The sequence below is a fragment of the Bufo gargarizans genome, chromosome 9 (assembly GCF_014858855.1).
Source record: "Bufo gargarizans isolate SCDJY-AF-19 chromosome 9, ASM1485885v1, whole genome shotgun sequence".
Lineage (NCBI taxonomy): Eukaryota > Metazoa > Chordata > Amphibia > Anura > Bufonidae > Bufo > Bufo gargarizans.
In genome coordinates, this window is record NC_058088.1 from 187,261,729 (window position 1) to 187,281,188 (window position 19,460).

Here is a 19,460-nt window from a genome sequence, read left to right on the forward strand (position 1 = left end):
CACATTTCAGTATTTTTTTTTTACTGACTGCGGGTCAGTAAAAAAATCACGGAGACATGCACTACGTGATGCGGACCAAGCACGCCCACTGAAGTCTATGGCTCCCTGAAAATCACTGACACATATCCGTGTTGTGTCCGTTTTTCACTGAAGACCAATAGGAGATTCTTTGGAAATGTATTTTCAGCTGAGCAACGTCAGTGAATTACGGATGACACACAGATCTTAAAAACGGATACACGGACCAACCACGGATCTTTAAGGGTGAAACGCGTACGCTTTTTCCACGGACGTGACACTGACTGGCCTAAGGCCTCATGCACACAGCTGTATTTTCCTTCGCACATAGACCTTTTCATTTCTATGGGTATGTAAAAAAAATCATCTGTCATCTGTGTGTTGTTCGCATCCGCGTGTCCATTCCGCAAATTTCAGAACACGTCCTATTCCTGTCCGTCCTGCGGTCAAGAATAGTCATATTTCTAGTGATGGGAAGGTGTCCTTTTTTTCGGATCCATGGTTTTAGGACCGCAATACGGACACCGCTGTGTGCATGATTCTTCCAGGTTATTGCATTACAGATCTGATACATTGTATACAGGATTGTCACAGCAGGTGAAGCTTTGTTACATTGTATCAGGCTGATTCCACTGCATGCAGCTGGGGTTGCTATTTCTTTACATCGCCTGCAGCCTGTCACATTGCATTGCAATTGTCACAATGTGTCAGTGGGTGGTTCTGGATTTAGCATCATGAAGGGGGGGGGGGTGCAGGAAGAGGAGGAGAGAGAGTGACTGAAGGAGGAGAGATGGACAGAAGGAGGCAGCAGGAGGGGGAGGACTGCACAGGAACAATGGCAGAGGACTACAGAGATCTGGCCGGGCCTGCTCCATGTCATTGACTCGCTGCTTCATGCCATTGACTCTCTGTCCTCCAGACACAGGGTGAGCAGGGGCCCCGCATGCTGCATGCATCAGGCTGGGGTGGGTCAGGAGCCCGGCTGCAAGCCATTCCCTTGCAAACAACAAGAGCAGTGCATTGTGGGGGAGAGGACTGCAGGAGAGCCCAGGATTAGGATGGTGTAGACGTGTGAGGTGGATACAGGAATAGCAGAGCCCTGAGGCTGAGCTGTGCTGGGTGCATAGGAATAGCCGAGGGGAGGATTCGGTTACAGGGTGATGACAGAAGCTTGGGGAGGACAGGGTTAAATTAAGGCTTTTTTGGCTTGTCTTGCGCCATGTGACTACGGATAAGAATAGCAGAGAGGATGCAGTGACGTTGTTCAGGATCTAAGGCACCTTGGGTCTGCTTTAAAGTGGACCTGTCATGGTGGGACGTGTACGATCAGGTCCCCCCCCAGTAGTTAAAGATGGTGGCCGTGATGACGTTATATATAACAGCATCAGTTATGGAATTACTTGTTAAGCGATTTTCCAATCGGTGATGTCTGTAAGGACATGGGTCCAGGGATTTGTCCCTATGGTCCTGTCCCACGTTGACCGGCCTTGGACGCTGCATGTGGGAAAAGGTATGGAGGAACCCTAACCTCGGCTGTCACTTTAAGGTCATGTTCACACAGCACTGGGGCAGATCCAAAAAGGTTCTCTTTTAAGTGATTGTCCCATCAGGATCCCCCTCTTAAGGGGGGAATTGGTGCAAAGAGTGCCTCTCGCTCTGAAGGACTCAGCAGCACCACTATATACCACGTGATCGCCTATGGACCACCAGTGGTCAATCTAGCCTCATTTGCATCAGGACAATCCCATTATGTCAAGCATTGGAGAACTGCTTAAAAGGCAATTCCAAAATCTTTCCTTCTAGCTCCAGGAAGAATACAGTCAGCCTGGTGGCTAATAACAAGGAATAGTAGATACCAGCATATTGGTATACAATTATAGGGTTAGTATCCCTTTAAGAAACCATCAGGAGCGGGATATTATAGAACCTACCCTAACATCTCATGGTATCCATCATGCCTTAATACCCCCTAATAACCTTATTACCCTGCATTTACGTATCTCAGTGCCCTCGCCCCTGTCTCCCCACTATCTATTCTCTAGGGCGGTATACCGCTAGCAGAACGCCCACGATGGTTTTAGGTTGCCCATCGTCTGCACGCTATAATGATTCATTAAAAATGCATAGAAATAAAGATCTCATTGCAGAAGAACATATGGCTTTATGAGCCACGCTTGCAGATCTAGGGAGATATTTTCTACCATAAGGAGAAGGCAGCAACTCCTCAACTCGAGCAACTGCCAGTCATGTCTATGGAGAAAACATGGAGTCAAAGACTGGGCTACACCAAGGCAAGGGTCATAGAAGTGAACGGAGTATGACCATCCTTACTTACTCTTATGGGAGTGTGGCTCAAGGTGGTGGCGGAGGAGGGTCTTGACTTACTTGACTTTAGCCAATGCCCAACCGATCTCAACTCTTGGTATAGCCCTGACCCAATACCAAAGATCTTCTAATAAGCAATGGATAGAGTGGCAATCATAACGACTGAGGTTTGGACCCTTGGATCTTCTTAAAGATCCTAAGGTAGCATCTCAATGGTCTTTACTGGTTTCAAGACAGAAACAAGGTAGGACACATATGTGTCAAGGTAGCATCTCAATGGTCTTTACTGGTTTTAAGACAGAAACAAGGTGGAACACCTATGTGACAAGGTAGCATCTAATGGTTTCAGGACAGAGACACCTATGCGTCAATCACCACCTTGAGATTGTTCGTCTACACTTCAAGACTTGAGGTTCTCTTGCTTATGTCCTGCACTGACAAGTCCATATCTTGGTTGGGGATTTAGGACCAATTCTGTATTGACATTATATTCCAAATATGAGGCATGGAGTTGGCAGTGATGGCGACTTCCAAGTTTGGATGCAAGCGAAGAAGTGGCCATCATGTAGAACCCTCTTTAATGAGCTTGTCATTAGGAAGACACTGAAATGAAATCAGGTGGTCATAGAGCAACAGTCAAACTGGTATCCCACCAACTATTGGGCTACATCCTTAGATAGTGGTTATTCATAGCCTTCTTTCCCCTGTTAGGGCAGCCTAACTTTTGGGCTTGTTCCCATCATGAAAATTGGATTATAGCACCAGCCATAAGAACCTCATATCATTAGAGGTGTTGATGAACTCCATCCAATGTGACATAAAGGACCACAAAGTCCCTATTCCTCCATGTGTTGGGTACTTATATTCTCCACTTTCAGCTGGCAGCCATGGACCGGATGAAGAAAATCAAGAGGCAGCTTTCTATGACCCTCCGGGGTGGAAGGACCTCAGAAAAAAGCCCTGGAGACCACTCAGAGCAGATCACCATGGAAGACAATGGCAGCAGTGACAATGGTAAGTACCATTACCAGGACCAGTGAGGAAAGGATGGAACTGGTGGGTATGAGTACCCAGGTAAGTGGATGGTAGATGCCAGCTATCTTGTTTTTTATTTGCGTTGAGTGTGTCCCCATCACTTCGAAATATCCTGAGAATGGAGATGTACAACTAGAAGAAGTTGTGTGCGATCAGGGTGTGGGCCAGCCATCGTACTATGCTTTCCCTAAATATAAGGGTAGGTCATTAATACCAATATTCCACAGAGGGAGAACCTACCATTGTAATACATGCAGGACCTCCTGGTTGACCTTGGAAAACTATTCTCAGGAAAGATCTCATTCCTTTATTTGGGGAACAGTATTGTTAAAGGTGTGGTCCATGAGAGCTGCTACACTCTTCTTTTTCTCCATGGGACTACAGGTTCGAAAAGTCCACCAGTGGCAAAAGTAGTTCTTGGATCCATTGGTAACATTGGGCCTGGCCACCTTCTTGAGCAGTCTTGATCTTGGAATCCCTTGTGATCTTGCTCTACTGTGGTGGAGAGTGCCCTAGGGGGTAATTAGGAAGTGGTCAATTAAGAGAAAGATGAAGTATGATCCCATTAGGTAGGGGGAATGTGCACCTTGCCCATGGGGTGAGACTGGCGGCAGGTAGGTGCGGGTCTGTGGCACCCTGGAGGTAGATCTGACTCATTTCTTACTGGAAGTCTCACTGGTGAGTGCCCGCTTTGCATGCTGCTGGTTTTTTGGGTTGAAATCAGGGGATTTTTTTATTATTTGCTCTTTCAGTTTTGGTTCCTTTTTGTTGAATCTGTATGATTTATTTTCCTTTTACGTTAATTTATTCTTCCCTTGCTGTCTTTTCCCTTCTTCTCTGGCACCCCCCTTCCCCTCCCAATTTGTCATTTCCATCCCTCCCCACCCCATCTTCCTTCTTTCTCTTGATTTTGCCATGGCTTCCTCACCATCCTCCATGCTTCCTTTCGGTTTCCCTGTCTCCTGTCCCCTATCCTCCTGTGGTTCTTATTCTGAATCTATGCCCATTCTGCCCCATTCTTGCCCTGCCTTCCACCCTACCTGTTGTCCTGATGTACCCCCCCCCCCCCTCCCCCTCAGAGCCCATCGTCCGAAATGGGAGAAGCCTTTCGTCCCACAGCATGCAATCCTTCCTGCACCACTACACCGCCAGCTCCTTCCAAAAGCCGCCCATCCCCCGGCCGCACAGTGCCGTCTGCCGGAGCCTCAGCTCTTACCTGAACCGGAGCAGCCGACTAGGTAGGTGTGTGTGCACCAGCAGACCGAGCGTGCAAAACCGCCACACCGGGCCCTGCCAGTGCACACCTCCAGGTCATGTGTCAATGTTTGCTTGTGCACACAGAGGTGCGTGTGTCCTCCTGAGATGTTCTTCAAAAAAAAAAAAAAAACTCACCATTCTAATATCTCTGCTTGCTGTCAGTGAAATGAACTTTTTCTGTTTCTGTCAACACATGAGCGCAAAACACGCGGCAGGACCGGTCTCATAGTTTGCTACAGTGTATCAGCACAGGAAAAATGTATTGGCTGCAAAACCTGTCCTGGCCTTGTCCTACTTTCACACAGCAGAGGGCTTGCTACACTGTGTCAGTATCGTCAGTCCTATTTTTGCGCCCTCTGCTGGTGAATGCAGTGTATAACTTAGGCCTCATTCAGACAGCAGTAAAGTGGTTGTGTGTGGGCCACTAGTCCTGCGGCACTATATAGACCCTGCGGTAGCGCCCCCACTTATCTTTAGGTGTCGAGTGGCATTCGTCTCGTGCATGTATCTGCTCGTGTGGTTTGTCTCCTAGCCTAAATATCCTATCCTATGGCTACTGGCAGAAACACGTTGGCTTGCAGCCGCCATATTGATAACAAAAATGCTGGGCAAAGACTAAATGGTTAATAAGAATGAAAATAAAAATCATGTTGCTGCTTGGAAACCATCAGCAAGGTGCAGTGGCGTAGAGTGGGCGGCCAGTGCCTGGGGCAAGCCAAGTACCGCGCTCCGTAAGCTGCGGACACGTTACATTATACCAAGACCAATAATAACACTATATAAAGGCCAAATAATACCGCCACACCATGCCCACATAGGATCAGAATATTACCGCCATACTAATCCTGAATAAATAAATAAAAAACAGCATTACCAACAATAAGACTATAGGAGGCAAAAAATACCGCCAAGACCATGAGCGCATATTACCACCTTATAGTGACTGCATATTACACCATGCTGATACCGGGGTCCCGGTCCCCCAGTCTGATGGTGCGGCCCCTCCACTTATTCTCTATAGGACCGCCTGATGACTGGAGCGCCAGGGCGCATGCCCCACCCTCCGCTCCGTCAGACCCCCGTTTTAGGGATCAGTGGGGTCCCAGCGGTCAGGTCCCCACTGATCAGTTAGTTATTCCTATAGATAGGGAAGACCGTCAAAACTTGGCGCAATCCCTTTAATTTATTCCCAATCGCCATGGAGGGCCCATGCGGCCCCCCGCACTGAAAGTCACAGTAGACTAGCGGGCCTGGGGGGAGGATTAATACGAAGGATTATTATTGTGGGGGGCCTAAGTAAAGTCCGCACAGCAGGCCCATGATATAGTTACTGTAAAATGCCCATGGCAGGGGCACTGGCTGCAGCCCCTCACTCCCTTCACCAATATTTCCTCTCGGAAGTCCCCCGGGGGCCGCCCGGCTTATCTCTCCACCCTGGTGCACTCTGCTTTGCCTACTGCTCACAAAGGCCTAGAAGGGGCAAAGCGGTTTACGAGAAAACCGACTCATCGTGCGCGCAAGCCCGACAATTTCCTAGCCTAAACTACCCTGCGTGTAGCCTCAGCCATTCACTCGGCACTCAGTGCCCCAGCGGCCAGGTACCCCCCCCCCCCGCAAGCCCCCGCTCGCTACGCCACTGGCAAGGTGCTGTTGAGTGATCTTCCAATGTAAAGACTCATTCATCTTCATTTGCCCTCATCTGTGGTACTTTTTTTGGTACCCTTCTCTGATCCTAAAGATTAGGGCTCATGCACACGAACGGACTTTGTGTCTGTGTCCGTTCCGTATTTTTTTGCGGACCATATGCAGAACCATTCATTTCAATGAGGCCAAAAAAAAACGGAAATGACTCAGTGTGCATTCCGTATCGGTATGTCCGTAAAAAAATAGAGCATGTCCTATTGTCCGTTTTGCGGACAAGGACAGGCATTGTTACAATGGATCCGCAGAAAATACGGATGTAACACAGATGTCGCCCGTTTTTTTTGCGGACCCCTTAATACGATCTATGGGTTCTACGATGATCCCTCTCTAGTCTGTATTGTAATTCCCCCTCGACCCCCTGGGAACCTTCTACGGTACCTCCTGAGCCTGTTAACCCTTTAGTAGCTTCCGCTGTGGCATTGTCATTGGGCTTGCACCATATTCACTGCAGTGTCATAACCGTTCCACTACACTCGCTGCAGTGTCGTCACCATTGCACTTCACTCGCTGCAGTGTCGTCACCATTGCACTTGACTCGCTGCAGTGTCGTTACCCTTGCTCCGCATCTCCCCCCCATCATCACAAAAGGCATCGCTCACATCGATTCATTTTGATTTTGTCCCTTTTTAAAACCCTCTCGCTTTGTCAGTTCTCTTTGGTAAATGGCCATCATTCCAGACCCTCTCAAACGATAACCAATTGAGGAGTCGCCTGATTTAAAGGGGAACTCCTGGTCGCCCCATAAATACTCACCCTTTAACTTGGATCGGCATCTTGCCGCATGTCCGACTTGTCCGTTGTGTGACAAACCTGCTCCCTTTGTCTAGAGATTGTACACGAAGACCTAAAAATGGGCTCTGACGGGGAGAGCGATCAAGCCTCCGGCTCTTCTGATGAAGTTCAGTCGCCAGTCCGGGTCAGGATGAGGAACAATGCCGCGCGGAAAATATCCACAGAGGTAAACCTGCTGTCACCCCCTTCTGTCTAGTTAGCGGTGTCCTAGAAAACGTGGCCGACCACCAATATGGCTGCCATTACAGCTCCTAGGGGGAGGCCCTTGGGGTATGTAAATGAGATGCAAATCTGTGAAATTTTACCAAACATAACCAAGAAAAAAGGCAGTTGCTACTTGGAAACCGTCAACAAGTTGCTGTTGATGGATCCGTTATTCGTATTAAGGAGCAGAATGTGAAAAGTTGTGTATTAGAAAGTTGTGCCCATCCAAATACCAGCCTCTGTGGAGGACCCCTTTAAGTCTAGACTTATTTTCCCTCCCCCTAGGATGTAAATAAGCGCCTGTCCCTCCCCGCTGATATCCGTCTTCCTGAGGGCTACCTTGAGAAACTGGCTCTGAGTAGCCCCCCGTTCGATAAGCCTTTAAGCAGACGACTGAGAAGAGTTTCTTTGGTGAGTACCTCGCTGCCTCGAAACTATACCCCCCCCCCCCCCCATAATTATAACCCCGACACCATTACTGATCTCTCCATATCTTCTCTTACAGTCGGAGATTGGTTTTGGGAAGTTGGAAACCTATGTCAAATTAGACAAACTGGGAGAGGTGAGTAAACTGGTCTGCACTGGGAATGAGGAAGCTGTGAAGTGAATGGGGCTGAGTTGCAATACCGCACACAACCTGTGGACAAGCGTGGCGCTGTTTTAACTCCAGCGACTTGCGAGATGGTGGACATGGGGAGGGGGCAGTGTCCCTTTAACTACATCCCATCTAACTTCTTACCTCAGGGTACTTATGCCACTGTTTACAAAGGCCGGAGTAAGCTGACCGAGAACCTGGTGGCTCTTAAGGAGATTCGTCTGGAGCATGAAGAAGGTGCACCATGTACAGCCATTCGGGAAGGTAGGTACCAAGGACAAAACTATAAGGTGCCCGTTAACACTACCTCCTGCAGATTCCGCCATCTAATTTCTGTGGGGGTCTTCCGACTCTACCCTGTTTGAGAGCCTAGTGGATTTAGTGGTTCGGTCACCTATAGACCACTCCCTTAAGGGGAACTTCATCAGAGGTGTAGTTACGGGGGTGCAAAGATAGCTATCATATCAGGCCCTGGTGCCTGATTGGGCGCTAAAGCCTATAAGAAGACGTGATAGGTGGCTGCTCTGTTGCAGGATTTATATTTGGGCCCAAAAGCCTCCATTGATGCTAGTAAAAGGGGCGGGGCTGTGACAACCTCTCATTGACATGAAGTGATTGATCTTCTACCCTTTCTCGCCTTAGTTTCCCTTCTAAAGGACTTGAAACATGCAAATATCGTTACTCTGCACGATATCATCCACACGGAGAGGACCCTGACTCTTGTCTTCGAGTATCTGGTAAGTTGGGGGCAGAGGGAAAAGTTTATAGTCTTGGCAGAGGCCTTTAAGGAGACTATTGCCCTGCGAATTTAGGTGGGTCACGTCTTGAGAACAGATCTGCCTGGCCTGAGGGTGGCGCCTTAAAGTGGTGGTTGCAACTACCTTGTCTTGATAATGCAGTGGCTGGGTTTGGGTTGGCCCCGACACTATGATAGGTTCCCTGGATACCGACGAGGTGTCACCACGTGTTGCTGCTTTCTTGAAGGACTAGTAAGACGTGGTGCACCCTGTCCTGTCTCTCTCTGAGAAGGCTGGAACCCTGGTCAGAGGCTGGAGGCCCACGGTCTGTAGCTCAGTAGTCCGGGTAGCTCCTTGGTCACAGGGCTGGTGATCCATGGTCTGTGGCTCAACGTTCCCATCTCAACGTCTTCTTCTGGTCACTCATGAAGACCGGCAGAGTCTTCCACTCCAAGCACTGCTCCCTAACTGCAGCACACTAGGGTCTCTGACCGCTCTCCTTATATACAGTTTCTAGCTTAACAAGAACCTTCTAGTGGGAGGGGTAGGAGTGGAGAAAACTCAGCACAAACAAATACAATGTTACAACTGCCGTCTGTCATAGACTTGCATTGGAGCTTCAATGATACCCAATGGCAAAGACACAGCAGTTTTTCCAGACAAAAACAGACATAGCAAAGCTAAACCACACAGTCAGAAGGTCAGTGCGTCTGGTTTTGGTGGTAAACAAGTCTGGCTTTTTCCCTCCAAAACATGCTCTTCTTTAAACCCTATGACAGCTATTTAAAATTACCATCTTCTCATTATTAGCTGGAAAGTCCCAAACATCTCTTAGTGTACATTAACCCTTTCCACCGTGCTGTGCAAATGAACAGGATATGTATAACAACATATATATTAAATGTAATTACATGGTATTAAACAGTGCAAGTTAACCCTTTCAAGTGAAATAAAGTAAGAAGTTTATAACTTTGCATAGAGGAAACAGGCAAATGTCCAGACTTCACAGTACCTCTGCTCCAGGGCACTACAATAAAAACACATTTAAAAAATCTTTTGGGTATGCAGGTCCTATGCGTTGTCCTGGTGTACATTATGATCATTACTCTACATGGACTACTGCAGGATCAGACTACACACAGGGCTGCTCTGTAGTCTGTAACCATGGAGACAGGTCTGCAACAGAGCTGTATTCCTAAAATTGTCGGAGATGTTTGCAAAGTTGCTTTATTTTTTTATTCTAGATACATTACAGCAGTTATGTTTACGCACTACATGATTAACCTTTTGTACTGTAGCTCGCCACGTGCGCTGATTATTATTTTCTTCTCCTCCAATCAGGACAAAGATTTAAAACAGTATCTGGACGATTGTGGGAACTTAATAAACCTTCACAACGTCAAGGTGAGTGTGTTATCCTCATTGGTCAAAACTGACCCTGTTGCCCACAGCCACCTGTAAGATGCAGCCATATACTACTTACCTCTAGCTACATACTGTATGGGCAGAGCACACAACTAAGCTCCCCCCTGGGAGGCTGATCTCTGTATTGATTTGCTTATTTTCAAGATAGATCTGCTTGCTGTGATATTTTGCTTGTGCAGCTGCAGGTTCAGTGCTAGGTGGGTGTTCCCTGCGAAGTTGCTCTAACATTTTGCTTGTGTAGCTGCAGGTTCAGAGCTCGGTTGGAGCTCGCTGTACAGTTGCGCTCATATTTTGCTTGGACAGCTTCAGGTTCATAGCTTGGTGGGTGTTTCCTGTACGGTTGCTCTGACATTTTGGTTGTGCAGCTGCAGGTTCAGAGCTCGGTGGGGTGGTCCTTGTACAGTTGTTCTGACATTTTGCTTGTTCAGCTGCAGGTTCAGAGCTCGGTGGGGTGGTCCTTGTACAGTTGCTCTGACATTTTGCTTGTGTAGCTGCAGGTTCAGACCTCGGTGGGAGCTCACTGTACAGTTGCTATGACATTTTGCTTGTGCAGCTGCAGGTTCAGTGCTCGGTGGGTGCCCCCTATACAGTTGCTCTGATATTTTGCTTGTGTAGCTGCAGAGTCAGTGCTTGTTAGTAGGGTTGAGCGAACCCAAACTGCAAAGTTAGGGTTCGTACCGAACTTTGCCAGTTCAGGTACCCGGAGTTTTTCACTGAAGTTCAGGTTCGGGTGATTTAATTTTTTTCCGTTATAACATGGTTATAATGGAAAGTAATAGCATTCTTAAGACAGAATGCTAAATAAAATGGACATTGAAGGGTGAGCGCGGTGACGTCACCGCAGGTCCTTTAGAAAGAAGATGTGCGCGATCAAGTGAATGAGGTGAGTTTATTTTTCATTATTTTTAACCCCTCAATGTCCATTTTATTTAGCATTCTATATTTTTAAATATAGGATTGGCACTCATATATGGAAAAACACTATTTATTAGGGCTCTTTCACACTTGCGTTGTCCGGATCCGGCGTGTACTCCATTTGCCAGAATTACACGGTACCTCCTGAGCCTGAGTTGCTCTGATATTATACTTTTGCAGCTGCAGGTTCAGAGCTTGGTGCGCGATCCCTGTGCAGTTTTTTCAACATTTTGCTTGTGCAGCTGCATGTTCAGAGCTCGGGGTGCTCTCTGAGAAGCTGCCTTCATGCTACACCCTATGTACTTGTGTCTTACCCACCTTCATCTCTCACACTGATTACGGTTGTCCAAGCTGGGGGTTGTGGGATATAATGCAGTTCAGAACCCTCCTGGGGGATTTAAAACCAGCTGTATGTGAATAATACTGACTACAGATGCCGAGAAAGGGGGAAATACGCCACTGCGTGATCAGACTACACAAGGTTCGATTGTAGTCTGTAACCATGGAAATACATAGGTTGAGATAGGAACTGTATATGCGAAATAGCAGCAGGTTTATAATTAGGGCAGTTCAATAGGACTGGAGTTTCCCTTTAAGTAACGGTCTGCTCTCTGCGTAGCTCTTTCTTTTCCAGCTTCTTCGAGGACTGTCGTATTGTCACCGACGTAAAGTCCTGCACCGAGATCTGAAGCCGCAGAACCTGCTGATCAATGAGAAGGGGGAGCTCAAACTCGCCGATTTTGGTAAGTGAAGCCAAAAAGTGGGAAAAACAAATAAATCCCCTTCCAGTGTTTTGTCCCACTTTTGTCTCCAGTTTCTGATGTTGCGTGTCTTTCCAGGCCTGGCCCGCGCCAAATCTATCCCCACAAAAACCTACTCCAATGAAGTGGTTACATTGTGGTACCGACCACCAGATATTCTTCTGGGGTCCACTGAATACTCCACCCAGATCGACATGTGGTGAGTAGATGAAGAGATTTGCTGGAGAGGGAGGAGGGGGATGCAGCTGCAGTTTCCTCTCGGTGTCAGCGAGACTGCATGTTGTGAATGCGGAATGATTATAACTCTGCCGTCCAGGACAATTTATTGCTCCCTGTTATCAGCCAGATCTATTAGGCTAGAGGCCGACTGTAGCGTTCTTCTGGTAGCCCCACGACCACCAAGAGCATAGCTAAGAACCTCCAGACATCACCTCTGCGCTATGATAACGCTGATGTATCTGGCGGCTATACGATGATGATACTATGCAGTGGTGTGGATGATGAGGGTGATGGTTTCATACCCATTTGATTTCTCTTCTGCCTCCTCTAGGGGCGTCGGCTGCATCTTTTACGAGATGGTCACAGGGCGACCGCTTTTCCCAGGATCCACTGTGGAGGAACAGCTGCACTTTATTTTTCGGATACTCGGTAATTTGCATTTAAAGGGAACCTTTTGACATATGATGCACGTCTTACTGACGCTTTGTAAGCTGAATGGAAACGCGTCGGAAAAACCAGATATGGATTATACCTGGAAGAAATTCCAATGTGTTATTATAAACAGTGAGGTTCCATTAATCCGGCAGCTGTCGGATAATCAGATATTCTGAATTATCAGTTATGGAAAGGATACAAAATGTAACTGGAGTCAGAATTAACGGAATTTCCTTTCTATTATTCCTCCTTTTAGGAACACCCACGGAAGAGACGTGGACCGGGATCCTATCTAATGAAGAATTTAAATCCTACAACTACCCCAAATATCATCCAGACCCGATCCAGAAGCATGCCGCCAGGTATGGTGCCCTTATGCCACCCTTACCACTGCCCACTTCCTTTTACCCCCCCTCTCCCTTTAATGCAATGCTTTGTCTTCCTCAGGCTGGATACGGATGGAGCCAACCTTCTCTCCAAATTCCTTCAGGTAAATGTGGCCCTTAAAGGGATTGTCCAAACTAAACAGCAAAATGGCCAAAAAGTGCACCTAGAAATAAAAACACCTGCTAATAGTCCCATGACCACTGCTGCCGCTCATTGGCCTCAGCGGTCACATGTAAAATCCCTTTTAATTTTAGCACAATGGGTGTCGTAGTTTCACAACTGCCTTAGAGCCCCCAGTTTACAGACCACTGCTATAGCTAGTAATACAAGTCAGCTACAGGAATAGTGAGAGTTGTAGTTGTACAATTACCTTAGGAGCTCCAAGTTACAGACAAAACGCTATAGATGGTTGCAAGTTGTCTGGGCATGCTGGCAGTTGTAGTCTCACAGAGCACCCCAGGTTGCAGACCACTGCTATACCTGGGAAGACAGGTTGGTTGCAGGTAGTCAGGGCATGCTGGGAGGGGGTCTGACAACCACCTTAAAGCCCCAGGTTGCAGACTAATGCTATAGCTAGGGTTGCAGGTAGTCTGGGCATGCTGGTAGTTGTAGTTTTACAACTACCTTTGGAGACCCAGGTTGCAAAGTACTGCTATAGCTAGGGTTGCAGGTAGTCAGGGCATGCTGGGAGGGGGTCTGACAACCAGGTTGCAGGTAGTCGGGGTACGCTGGGAGTTGCAGTTTGACAACAGCCCTTGAACTCAGGGTTGCAGAGCGGTTGTTTGATGGATTCCATGTTTCCACAGCTGGAAGGAAGGAGAAGGATCTCCGCGGAGGAAGCCATGAAACACTTATACTTCCAGGAACTGGGGGAAAGGATTCATAAGCTACCAGACAGTGAGTACTACAACCTCCATCAGTACCTGGGAAAGCTGGGTTACAGCTAGTACACCTCACATAGAGGCTTTCCTATAGTCTTGAATGTCACATCTGCCCAGTTACGGGGCAGAATCATTGCTCATCGAGGTGGACCTGCCCTCGGCATCCTCAGAGGGCAGGGTGATCAGCCTGTCGCCCAGAAACAGATAGTAAATTTTAGCGATTTTTTTTCTTTCACCAGCTACTTCCATCTTTGCACTGAAAGAAATACATCTGGATGAAGAGAACAAGCTTCGGCCAGCCACGGAATCCGGTAAGACCCCTTCCAGATGGCCTGAGCAGGGGGGTCTCCAGCTGTCAGGAAACTACAACGTCCAGCCTGCTGGGAGTTGTAGTTTACAACAGCTGGGAAACTACAGATCTACACTGCCTATCCTCAGTATGCCATAAGATTCATTCAGTGACAGCAAGCAGTGAGATTGAAAATGACGAAGCTTACTGTAGTGATGCTTGGTTTCTGCTTTGCAGTTCATATACAGTCTCGAAGGCTCAGCCTCGTTCTTGGTTGAACGTTTGGAGGTCTATCTTCGAAGCAAGCATGTGGTCCTAACAGCTGAAGGAGCCTGAGGCCGGGCGGAGTCGGACTTGACTGCTCTTTGAGCCTGCAGTAGGTGGACAAGTGGACATTAGGCAGTGCCAGCATGTGGCATCTACAATACCCATATTATCTTTCCCGTTGCCGTGCGGACACTACGTGCTGATCTGCTGCTGTACCTGCGGGGACTTGTTTGGCACACCCCCACCGTGTGTCATACCGTGCGCCCCTGACGAATGTCCTCTCCTTGCTCTCCCTTGTGTGCCCATCCTACCCTACTCCCAGGCGTACTAGGAAGTGTTTCTCTACATGAAGAGCTGGCCAAGAGGTCACCATCTCGATCCTGAGGAGAGCTGATGACTTAAGATCCAGGCTTGTCTATGGCTTCTTCTGGCGGTAGGAAAAGACCATTGAGAACAATGTAGAGGGTGACTAGACCCTACTCATAGATGGTGGAAGGGTTCTTGGCTTATCCTACGTTGCTCCAGGGATGGGTGAAGGTATGTAAGACTTGGTGTCGAGTCACTTTAGCTCAGGACGGCGCCTGCGCCGGGTGTCAGTATTAGCGGGGGGGCTTGCCTACGAGAGTCCCCACAAACTGCGCGCAGGTACCAAAGCTTAGCATTCTGTAGAGAACAGAAAGGATGAGCAGACTATGTATACACGGGCAGCCCTTCCCTACTCTGATCCCTTTTACTTTGCCACCCAGGGGAGGAGCAAGGAAAGGGCCCCGAACCCTCTTCCTGCTAAATATCAGACGTATGAACAACTATTAAAACAGTGAACCAACCTCCGCCTGGTCTGCGCTTTCCTGGGATACTCTGCACAATGAAGGTTTCTTATTATTTCAAGGGTTGGTCTAGGATTTCACATCCTATCCTAGTGATCGGTGGTGGGCTGTCAATGTAAAAATCCCCAAATACCGCCAGTGAAAACCCATCATTCCCTATGTGAATCTGCATAGTGCCTGCGACATGCAGGCTGCTGCACACAGCGCAGCCGGTCACCTCTCCTGGGCATTACACCTCACGATTCGGAACGCGCTATGTAACTACAGCTTCTGCTTAACGTAACGTCCGAACTAGGCCGACAAAGACTTCTACAATCAAGATGGCAGAACGAGACCTGGATCCAAAGATAGAAGATACTCTTCACCCCCTGTACTATTATTTATTATACACACTTATATAGCTCTACTAATTCCGCAGCGCTTTACAGACATTATCATCCAACTGTCCCCAATGGGGCTCACAATCTAAGGTCCCTATCAGTCTGTCTTTGGAGTGTGGGAGGAAACCGAAGTACCCGGAGGAAACCCACACAAACACGGGGAGAACATACAAACTCCATGCAGATGTTGCCCTAGGCATGGTTTTCATATTTCCTTTATTGGGGTATTCCCGTCTCTGGCCTATACCGTCAGATAGGTGCAGGTCCTACCGGGACCAGGTCCTAAAGTGAAGGAGCACCCCCCCCTTTCCATTCACCGCCATGGGAGTTCTTTAAAATAGCCAAGCACCGACTCCACAATATTTTTGGTGAATGGAAAGGAAACCAATGCATGCTTGGTGCGCTCTCCGTTACTTCTACGAGACCTCCGAAAATCGCCAAGTGCGATTGCTCGGCTATTTTTGGAATTCCCATAAAAGTGGTGGTGGTCCACAGGTTAGACCCGCTCCTATCTGACCTGGCGAAATGCCACCAATGTATGAGGTGGGAATAACCCTTTAAAGGTGTTGTCCCATCTGCAGCACTGATGGCCTGTCGATATGGTATAAATATCCAATAGGAGAGGGTCCCTACAGGTGGGATATACATCTGTCTCAAGAATGGGGCCCCATTGTGAAACTGAGAGCACGTTGCGCATGCGCAGCCACCCCTCACTACTATGTGCCAGTCCCACATGCACGGCTTGCTCTCCCATTCACTTTGGGTCCCGCTCCTTGCAGACCTTTATGGCCTATCCTATAAATCTCAGATGGGACACCCCTTTAAGTCACAGCACCCTGGCAGTCGCCCTTTCGGGCCAATCACTTCCATAACCCATGATATTATAATAGGACTTTTAATTTTGGCAATCTGTAAGAAAAAAAAACAAATACTGTGTACAAGGGTAAGGTCTCTTTGGCCGTGTGGCGATTACTGCTCCAGGTTCAGGTCCTTCGAGACGAGATCTTCCTCCACGTTCTCCAGCGCCCACTGATGTTCTGTGATCTCCATGGCTTCCCATTCGGCCTAAACAAGATGGAAACCTTTAAAATGCAGCCTTTTCTTGACTATAGTCGCCCTAGCGAATTCCCGGAGGGGCGTGGGACAACAAGGAAAGGTCTCTCTAGTGACCAGGTGGCCAAACGCAATTCTCTGTATCCTCCAAAATGGCCGACAACGGTTGCGCAGTTCTATAGATTTTGGGGCGCACTTACTTTGAAGGCTTTATTGGTGTCTTGTGGTGCGGCCATGGCCGCTCCGGTCATCTGGTCCTCCATGACACGGCTCTGGTCGGCGGCTGGAAGGCAGATACAAGACCAAGAGGTTAAAAGCTCCCCCGACAGAAGGCGGGGTGCAATCTGGGGCTCTCTAGCTGATGCAAAACTACAACTCCCAGCATGCCGGAGTTGGTAGTTTTGTAGAAGGCTGCAAACCTTAAAGAGCAACCGTCAACAGGATCAACCCTATTAAACAAGGCATGCTACCTAGTAGTGATACCGGGGAGAAAAAGGACCTTTATTCTTTATGCAAATGAAGGCCTCAGTGCAACGGGGGTGGGGCCTAGCCCCTAAGTGCATTGAAGCACTCATTTGACTAAATAAAATCATCTGTCGGACTCTGCTAATGAGATGCTAGGGGGCGCTCTACGCACCACCTGAATCCTTCCAGACATGAAAAGTTTGGACCGTCAGGAGTTAGAAAAACATGGCCGCCGTCCACGGGTTGTGTCTGGTGCTGCAACTCGGCTTCACTGGGCTGAGCTGCAATACCGCACACAACCCGTGGACAGGTGTGGCGCTGTTTCTGGAAGGCAGCCATGTTTTGGGAAGCAGATCTACGACTCACCATTGTCCTGTCCCAGGATCAGCGTGTACATGCTCCTCAGGCCAAACACGTTGAGGAAATACCAGGAGGCAGAGCTCACCCTACAAGACACCCACAGGTCAGATCGGCGGCCGAGTCCAGCAGCGGCGGGGGGCGTCCAGCGGGGGAGACACACTTACCAAGAGGCGTCTAGGGACTCAAGCTCAATGCCTCGCTGCAGCATGGGCTTGAATCGCAGGGTCAGGGGGAAGGGAACCTTGGCTGAAAAGACACGCCGATAACACGGATTTAAAAAAATATATACGTGAAAACCGCTTTTCAATATCTTCCTTCCCTGAAGAGATAGGACCGCTAGAAATTACAGGCCCGAAGCCTGAGGCTGCACTACTGAGACACTCCCATGCCAAAGCCCCATCTGCCCCCTACCTGGCCTAGAGCGTATGGTACGACCAAGGAGGTGGAATGCGATTTGACTCCATGACATCGCTGGATCTGAACCTTTCAGTAGTGCAGCCTCAGGCTTTGGGCCTGCAGCTTTGAGTGATGGTATCTCAGAGTAGGAGTAAGATATTAGAGGGCAGTGAAAGGGGCTTTTTAACTCTTACTCGTCAGGAAGCCAGAGAAGGCCCAGTTGATCCATCCGCCGATGAGGATCATGGGGAGGACGTTGGTGAGGTTGCCCTTCATCATATCCATCATCATGGAGGGATCTGTGGGTTGGGAAAAGGAGACACTGAGTCGGGTGACCGTACGGTGGGTGGTCTGCGTCCTGGAGGCGTTGGGTACCTACCTGTCATTGGGTTCTTCTGGATCACTTTCCTCTTGGTCTTCTTGAAGAAGCCGGTCTCTTCGTCATTGAAGTACAACTTCCTCATGAGGAACGACTGGACGAGAAAGGAGAAGGCCGTCATGCCCACCCCATGGAGCTCCGGAGGCTAGACCCCTGCAGGGCGTCACCATGACCGGGGTGGGATGGTCGCGGTGGTACTCACCTGCCTGGGGATGTATTTCCCGTTCTCCCTGAGGATTCGGCTCCGGATCAAAACCTGACTGAGGGATGGAAGGAGGACAGGTTAGGGAAAGAGCGGGGGAGGGGTGACAACTCAAAAGGGCCACAGACTACAGGGTACAAATCTGGGGCCACAAGTATGAGCAGGAGGAGACACAGCACAGGGGCCACATTATGGGAGGAAACAGCACAGGGGTCACATCAGTATGTGGGGGAGGAGTCACAGCACAGGGGCCACATTAGGGGAGTAAACAGCACAGGGGTCACATAAGTATGAAGGGGAGGAGTCACAGCATAAGGGCCACAGCTGCGGGGAGGAGGGGTGGACTGCAAGGTGCAAACCTGGGGCCACAAGTATGAGCAGGAGTCGCAGCACAGGGGGCCACATTAGTATGCGGGGGAGGAGTCACAGCACAGGGGCCACATTAGTAGGCGGGGGAGGAGTCGCAGCACAGGGGGCCACATTAGTATGCGGGGGAGGAGTCGCAGCACAGGGGGCCACATTAGTATGCGGGGGAGGAGTCGCAGCACAGGGGGCCACATTAGTATGCGGGGGAGGAGTCGCAGCACAGGGGGCCACATTAGTATGCAGGGGAGGAGTCGCAGCACAGGGGGCCACATTAGTGTGCGGGGGAGGAGTCGCAGCACAGGGGGCCACATTAGTGTGCGGGGGAGGAGTCGCAGCACAGGGGGCCACATGAGTGTGCGGGGGAGGAGTCGCAGCACAGGGGGCCACATTAGTGTGCGGGGGAGGAGTCGCATCACAGGGGGCCACATTAGTATGCGGGGGAGGAGTCGCAGCACAGGGGGCCACATTAGTATGCGGGGGAGGAGTCGCAGCACAGGGGGCCACATAACAGTCATAACCCAGCCAGAAGTAAGAGGAGCGACAGCTCAGGGGCCACATAAGCTGATCACACAGGGGCCCCACCTGTCACTCAGGGGCTCCAGCTCCGTCTTCTTCTCCCCTTGCAGCAGCCGGGTGACATGATGCCTCAGGAGTCCGCTATAGAAGGTGATGAACACGATGGGTAACACAACCCACAGCCGTATACTGGAGTCCAGCAGCAGCTCCGGGATAGCCATCTTGTCTGAGAGGTCAAAGCGGAAACACGCACACCACTTCCGGTTCGTC

General features: G+C 49.2%; 2 protein-coding genes across 3 annotated transcripts; one reads left to right on the forward strand and one right to left on the reverse strand.

Moving 5' to 3' along the window:
- The first annotated feature begins 796 nt into the window (after positions 1 to 796).
- Positions 797 to 15,072, forward strand: CDK16 (cyclin dependent kinase 16). Of its 2 annotated transcripts, XM_044305914.1 has the most exons (17): positions 797 to 944; positions 3,222 to 3,357; positions 4,458 to 4,616; positions 7,167 to 7,297; positions 7,621 to 7,746; positions 7,841 to 7,897; positions 8,080 to 8,194; positions 8,573 to 8,667; positions 10,009 to 10,071; positions 11,627 to 11,750; positions 11,847 to 11,967; positions 12,319 to 12,416; positions 12,679 to 12,784; positions 12,870 to 12,912; positions 13,616 to 13,706; positions 13,930 to 14,001; positions 14,217 to 15,072. In XM_044305914.1, exons 2-17 carry the CDS (start codon positions 3,231 to 3,233, stop codon positions 14,255 to 14,257), a joined length of 1,569 nt encoding a protein of 522 aa, XP_044161849.1. In that variant the 5' UTR covers positions 797 to 944; positions 3,222 to 3,230; the 3' UTR covers positions 14,258 to 15,072. The 2 variants fall into 2 exon arrangements, with proteins under 2 accessions (XP_044161849.1, XP_044161848.1); XM_044305913.1 differs by lacking the exon at positions 4,458 to 4,616 and having other exon boundaries at positions 816 to 944.
- Positions 15,073 to 16,332: 1,260 nt separating this feature from the next.
- On the reverse strand, positions 16,333 to 19,455 carry EMC3 (ER membrane protein complex subunit 3). Its single transcript, XM_044268315.1, has 8 exons — positions 19,257 to 19,455; positions 18,309 to 18,366; positions 18,107 to 18,200; positions 17,922 to 18,026; positions 17,496 to 17,577; positions 17,338 to 17,417; positions 16,707 to 16,789; positions 16,333 to 16,518 (listed from the first exon to the last, which is right to left on the reverse strand). The coding sequence occupies exons 1-8, from the start codon at positions 19,409 to 19,411 to the stop codon at positions 16,423 to 16,425; spliced, it is 753 nt and encodes a 250-aa protein (XP_044124250.1). The 5' UTR covers positions 19,412 to 19,455; the 3' UTR covers positions 16,333 to 16,422.
- Positions 19,456 to 19,460: the final 5 nt, after the last annotated feature.

What these genes read in the sequence shown, in the direction of transcription:
- CDK16 (XM_044305914.1), top strand. Translation starts at nt 3,231, where the DNA reads ATGGACCGGATGAAGAAAATCAAGAGGCAGCTTTCTATGACCCTCCGG. An exon ending in ATCCAGAAGCATGCCGCCAG is followed by an intron (nt 12,785 to 12,869) that starts GTATGGTGCCCT and finishes TGTCTTCCTCAG; the next exon opens with GCTGGATACGGATGGAGCCA. An exon ending in TCGGCCAGCCACGGAATCCG is followed by an intron (nt 14,002 to 14,216) that starts GTAAGACCCCTT and finishes TCTGCTTTGCAG; the next exon opens with TTCATATACAGTCTCGAAGG.
- EMC3 (XM_044268315.1), bottom strand. Translation starts at nt 19,411, where the DNA reads ATGGCTATCCCGGAGCTGCTGCTGGACTCCAGTATACGGCTGTGGGTT. An exon ending in CCAGAAGAACCCAATGACAG is followed by an intron (nt 18,027 to 18,106) that starts GTAGGTACCCAA and finishes CCCAACCCACAG; the next exon opens with ATCCCTCCATGATGATGGAT. An exon ending in GAGTCCCTAGACGCCTCTTG is followed by an intron (nt 17,418 to 17,495) that starts GTAAGTGTGTCT and finishes GGTGTCTTGTAG; the next exon opens with GGTGAGCTCTGCCTCCTGGT.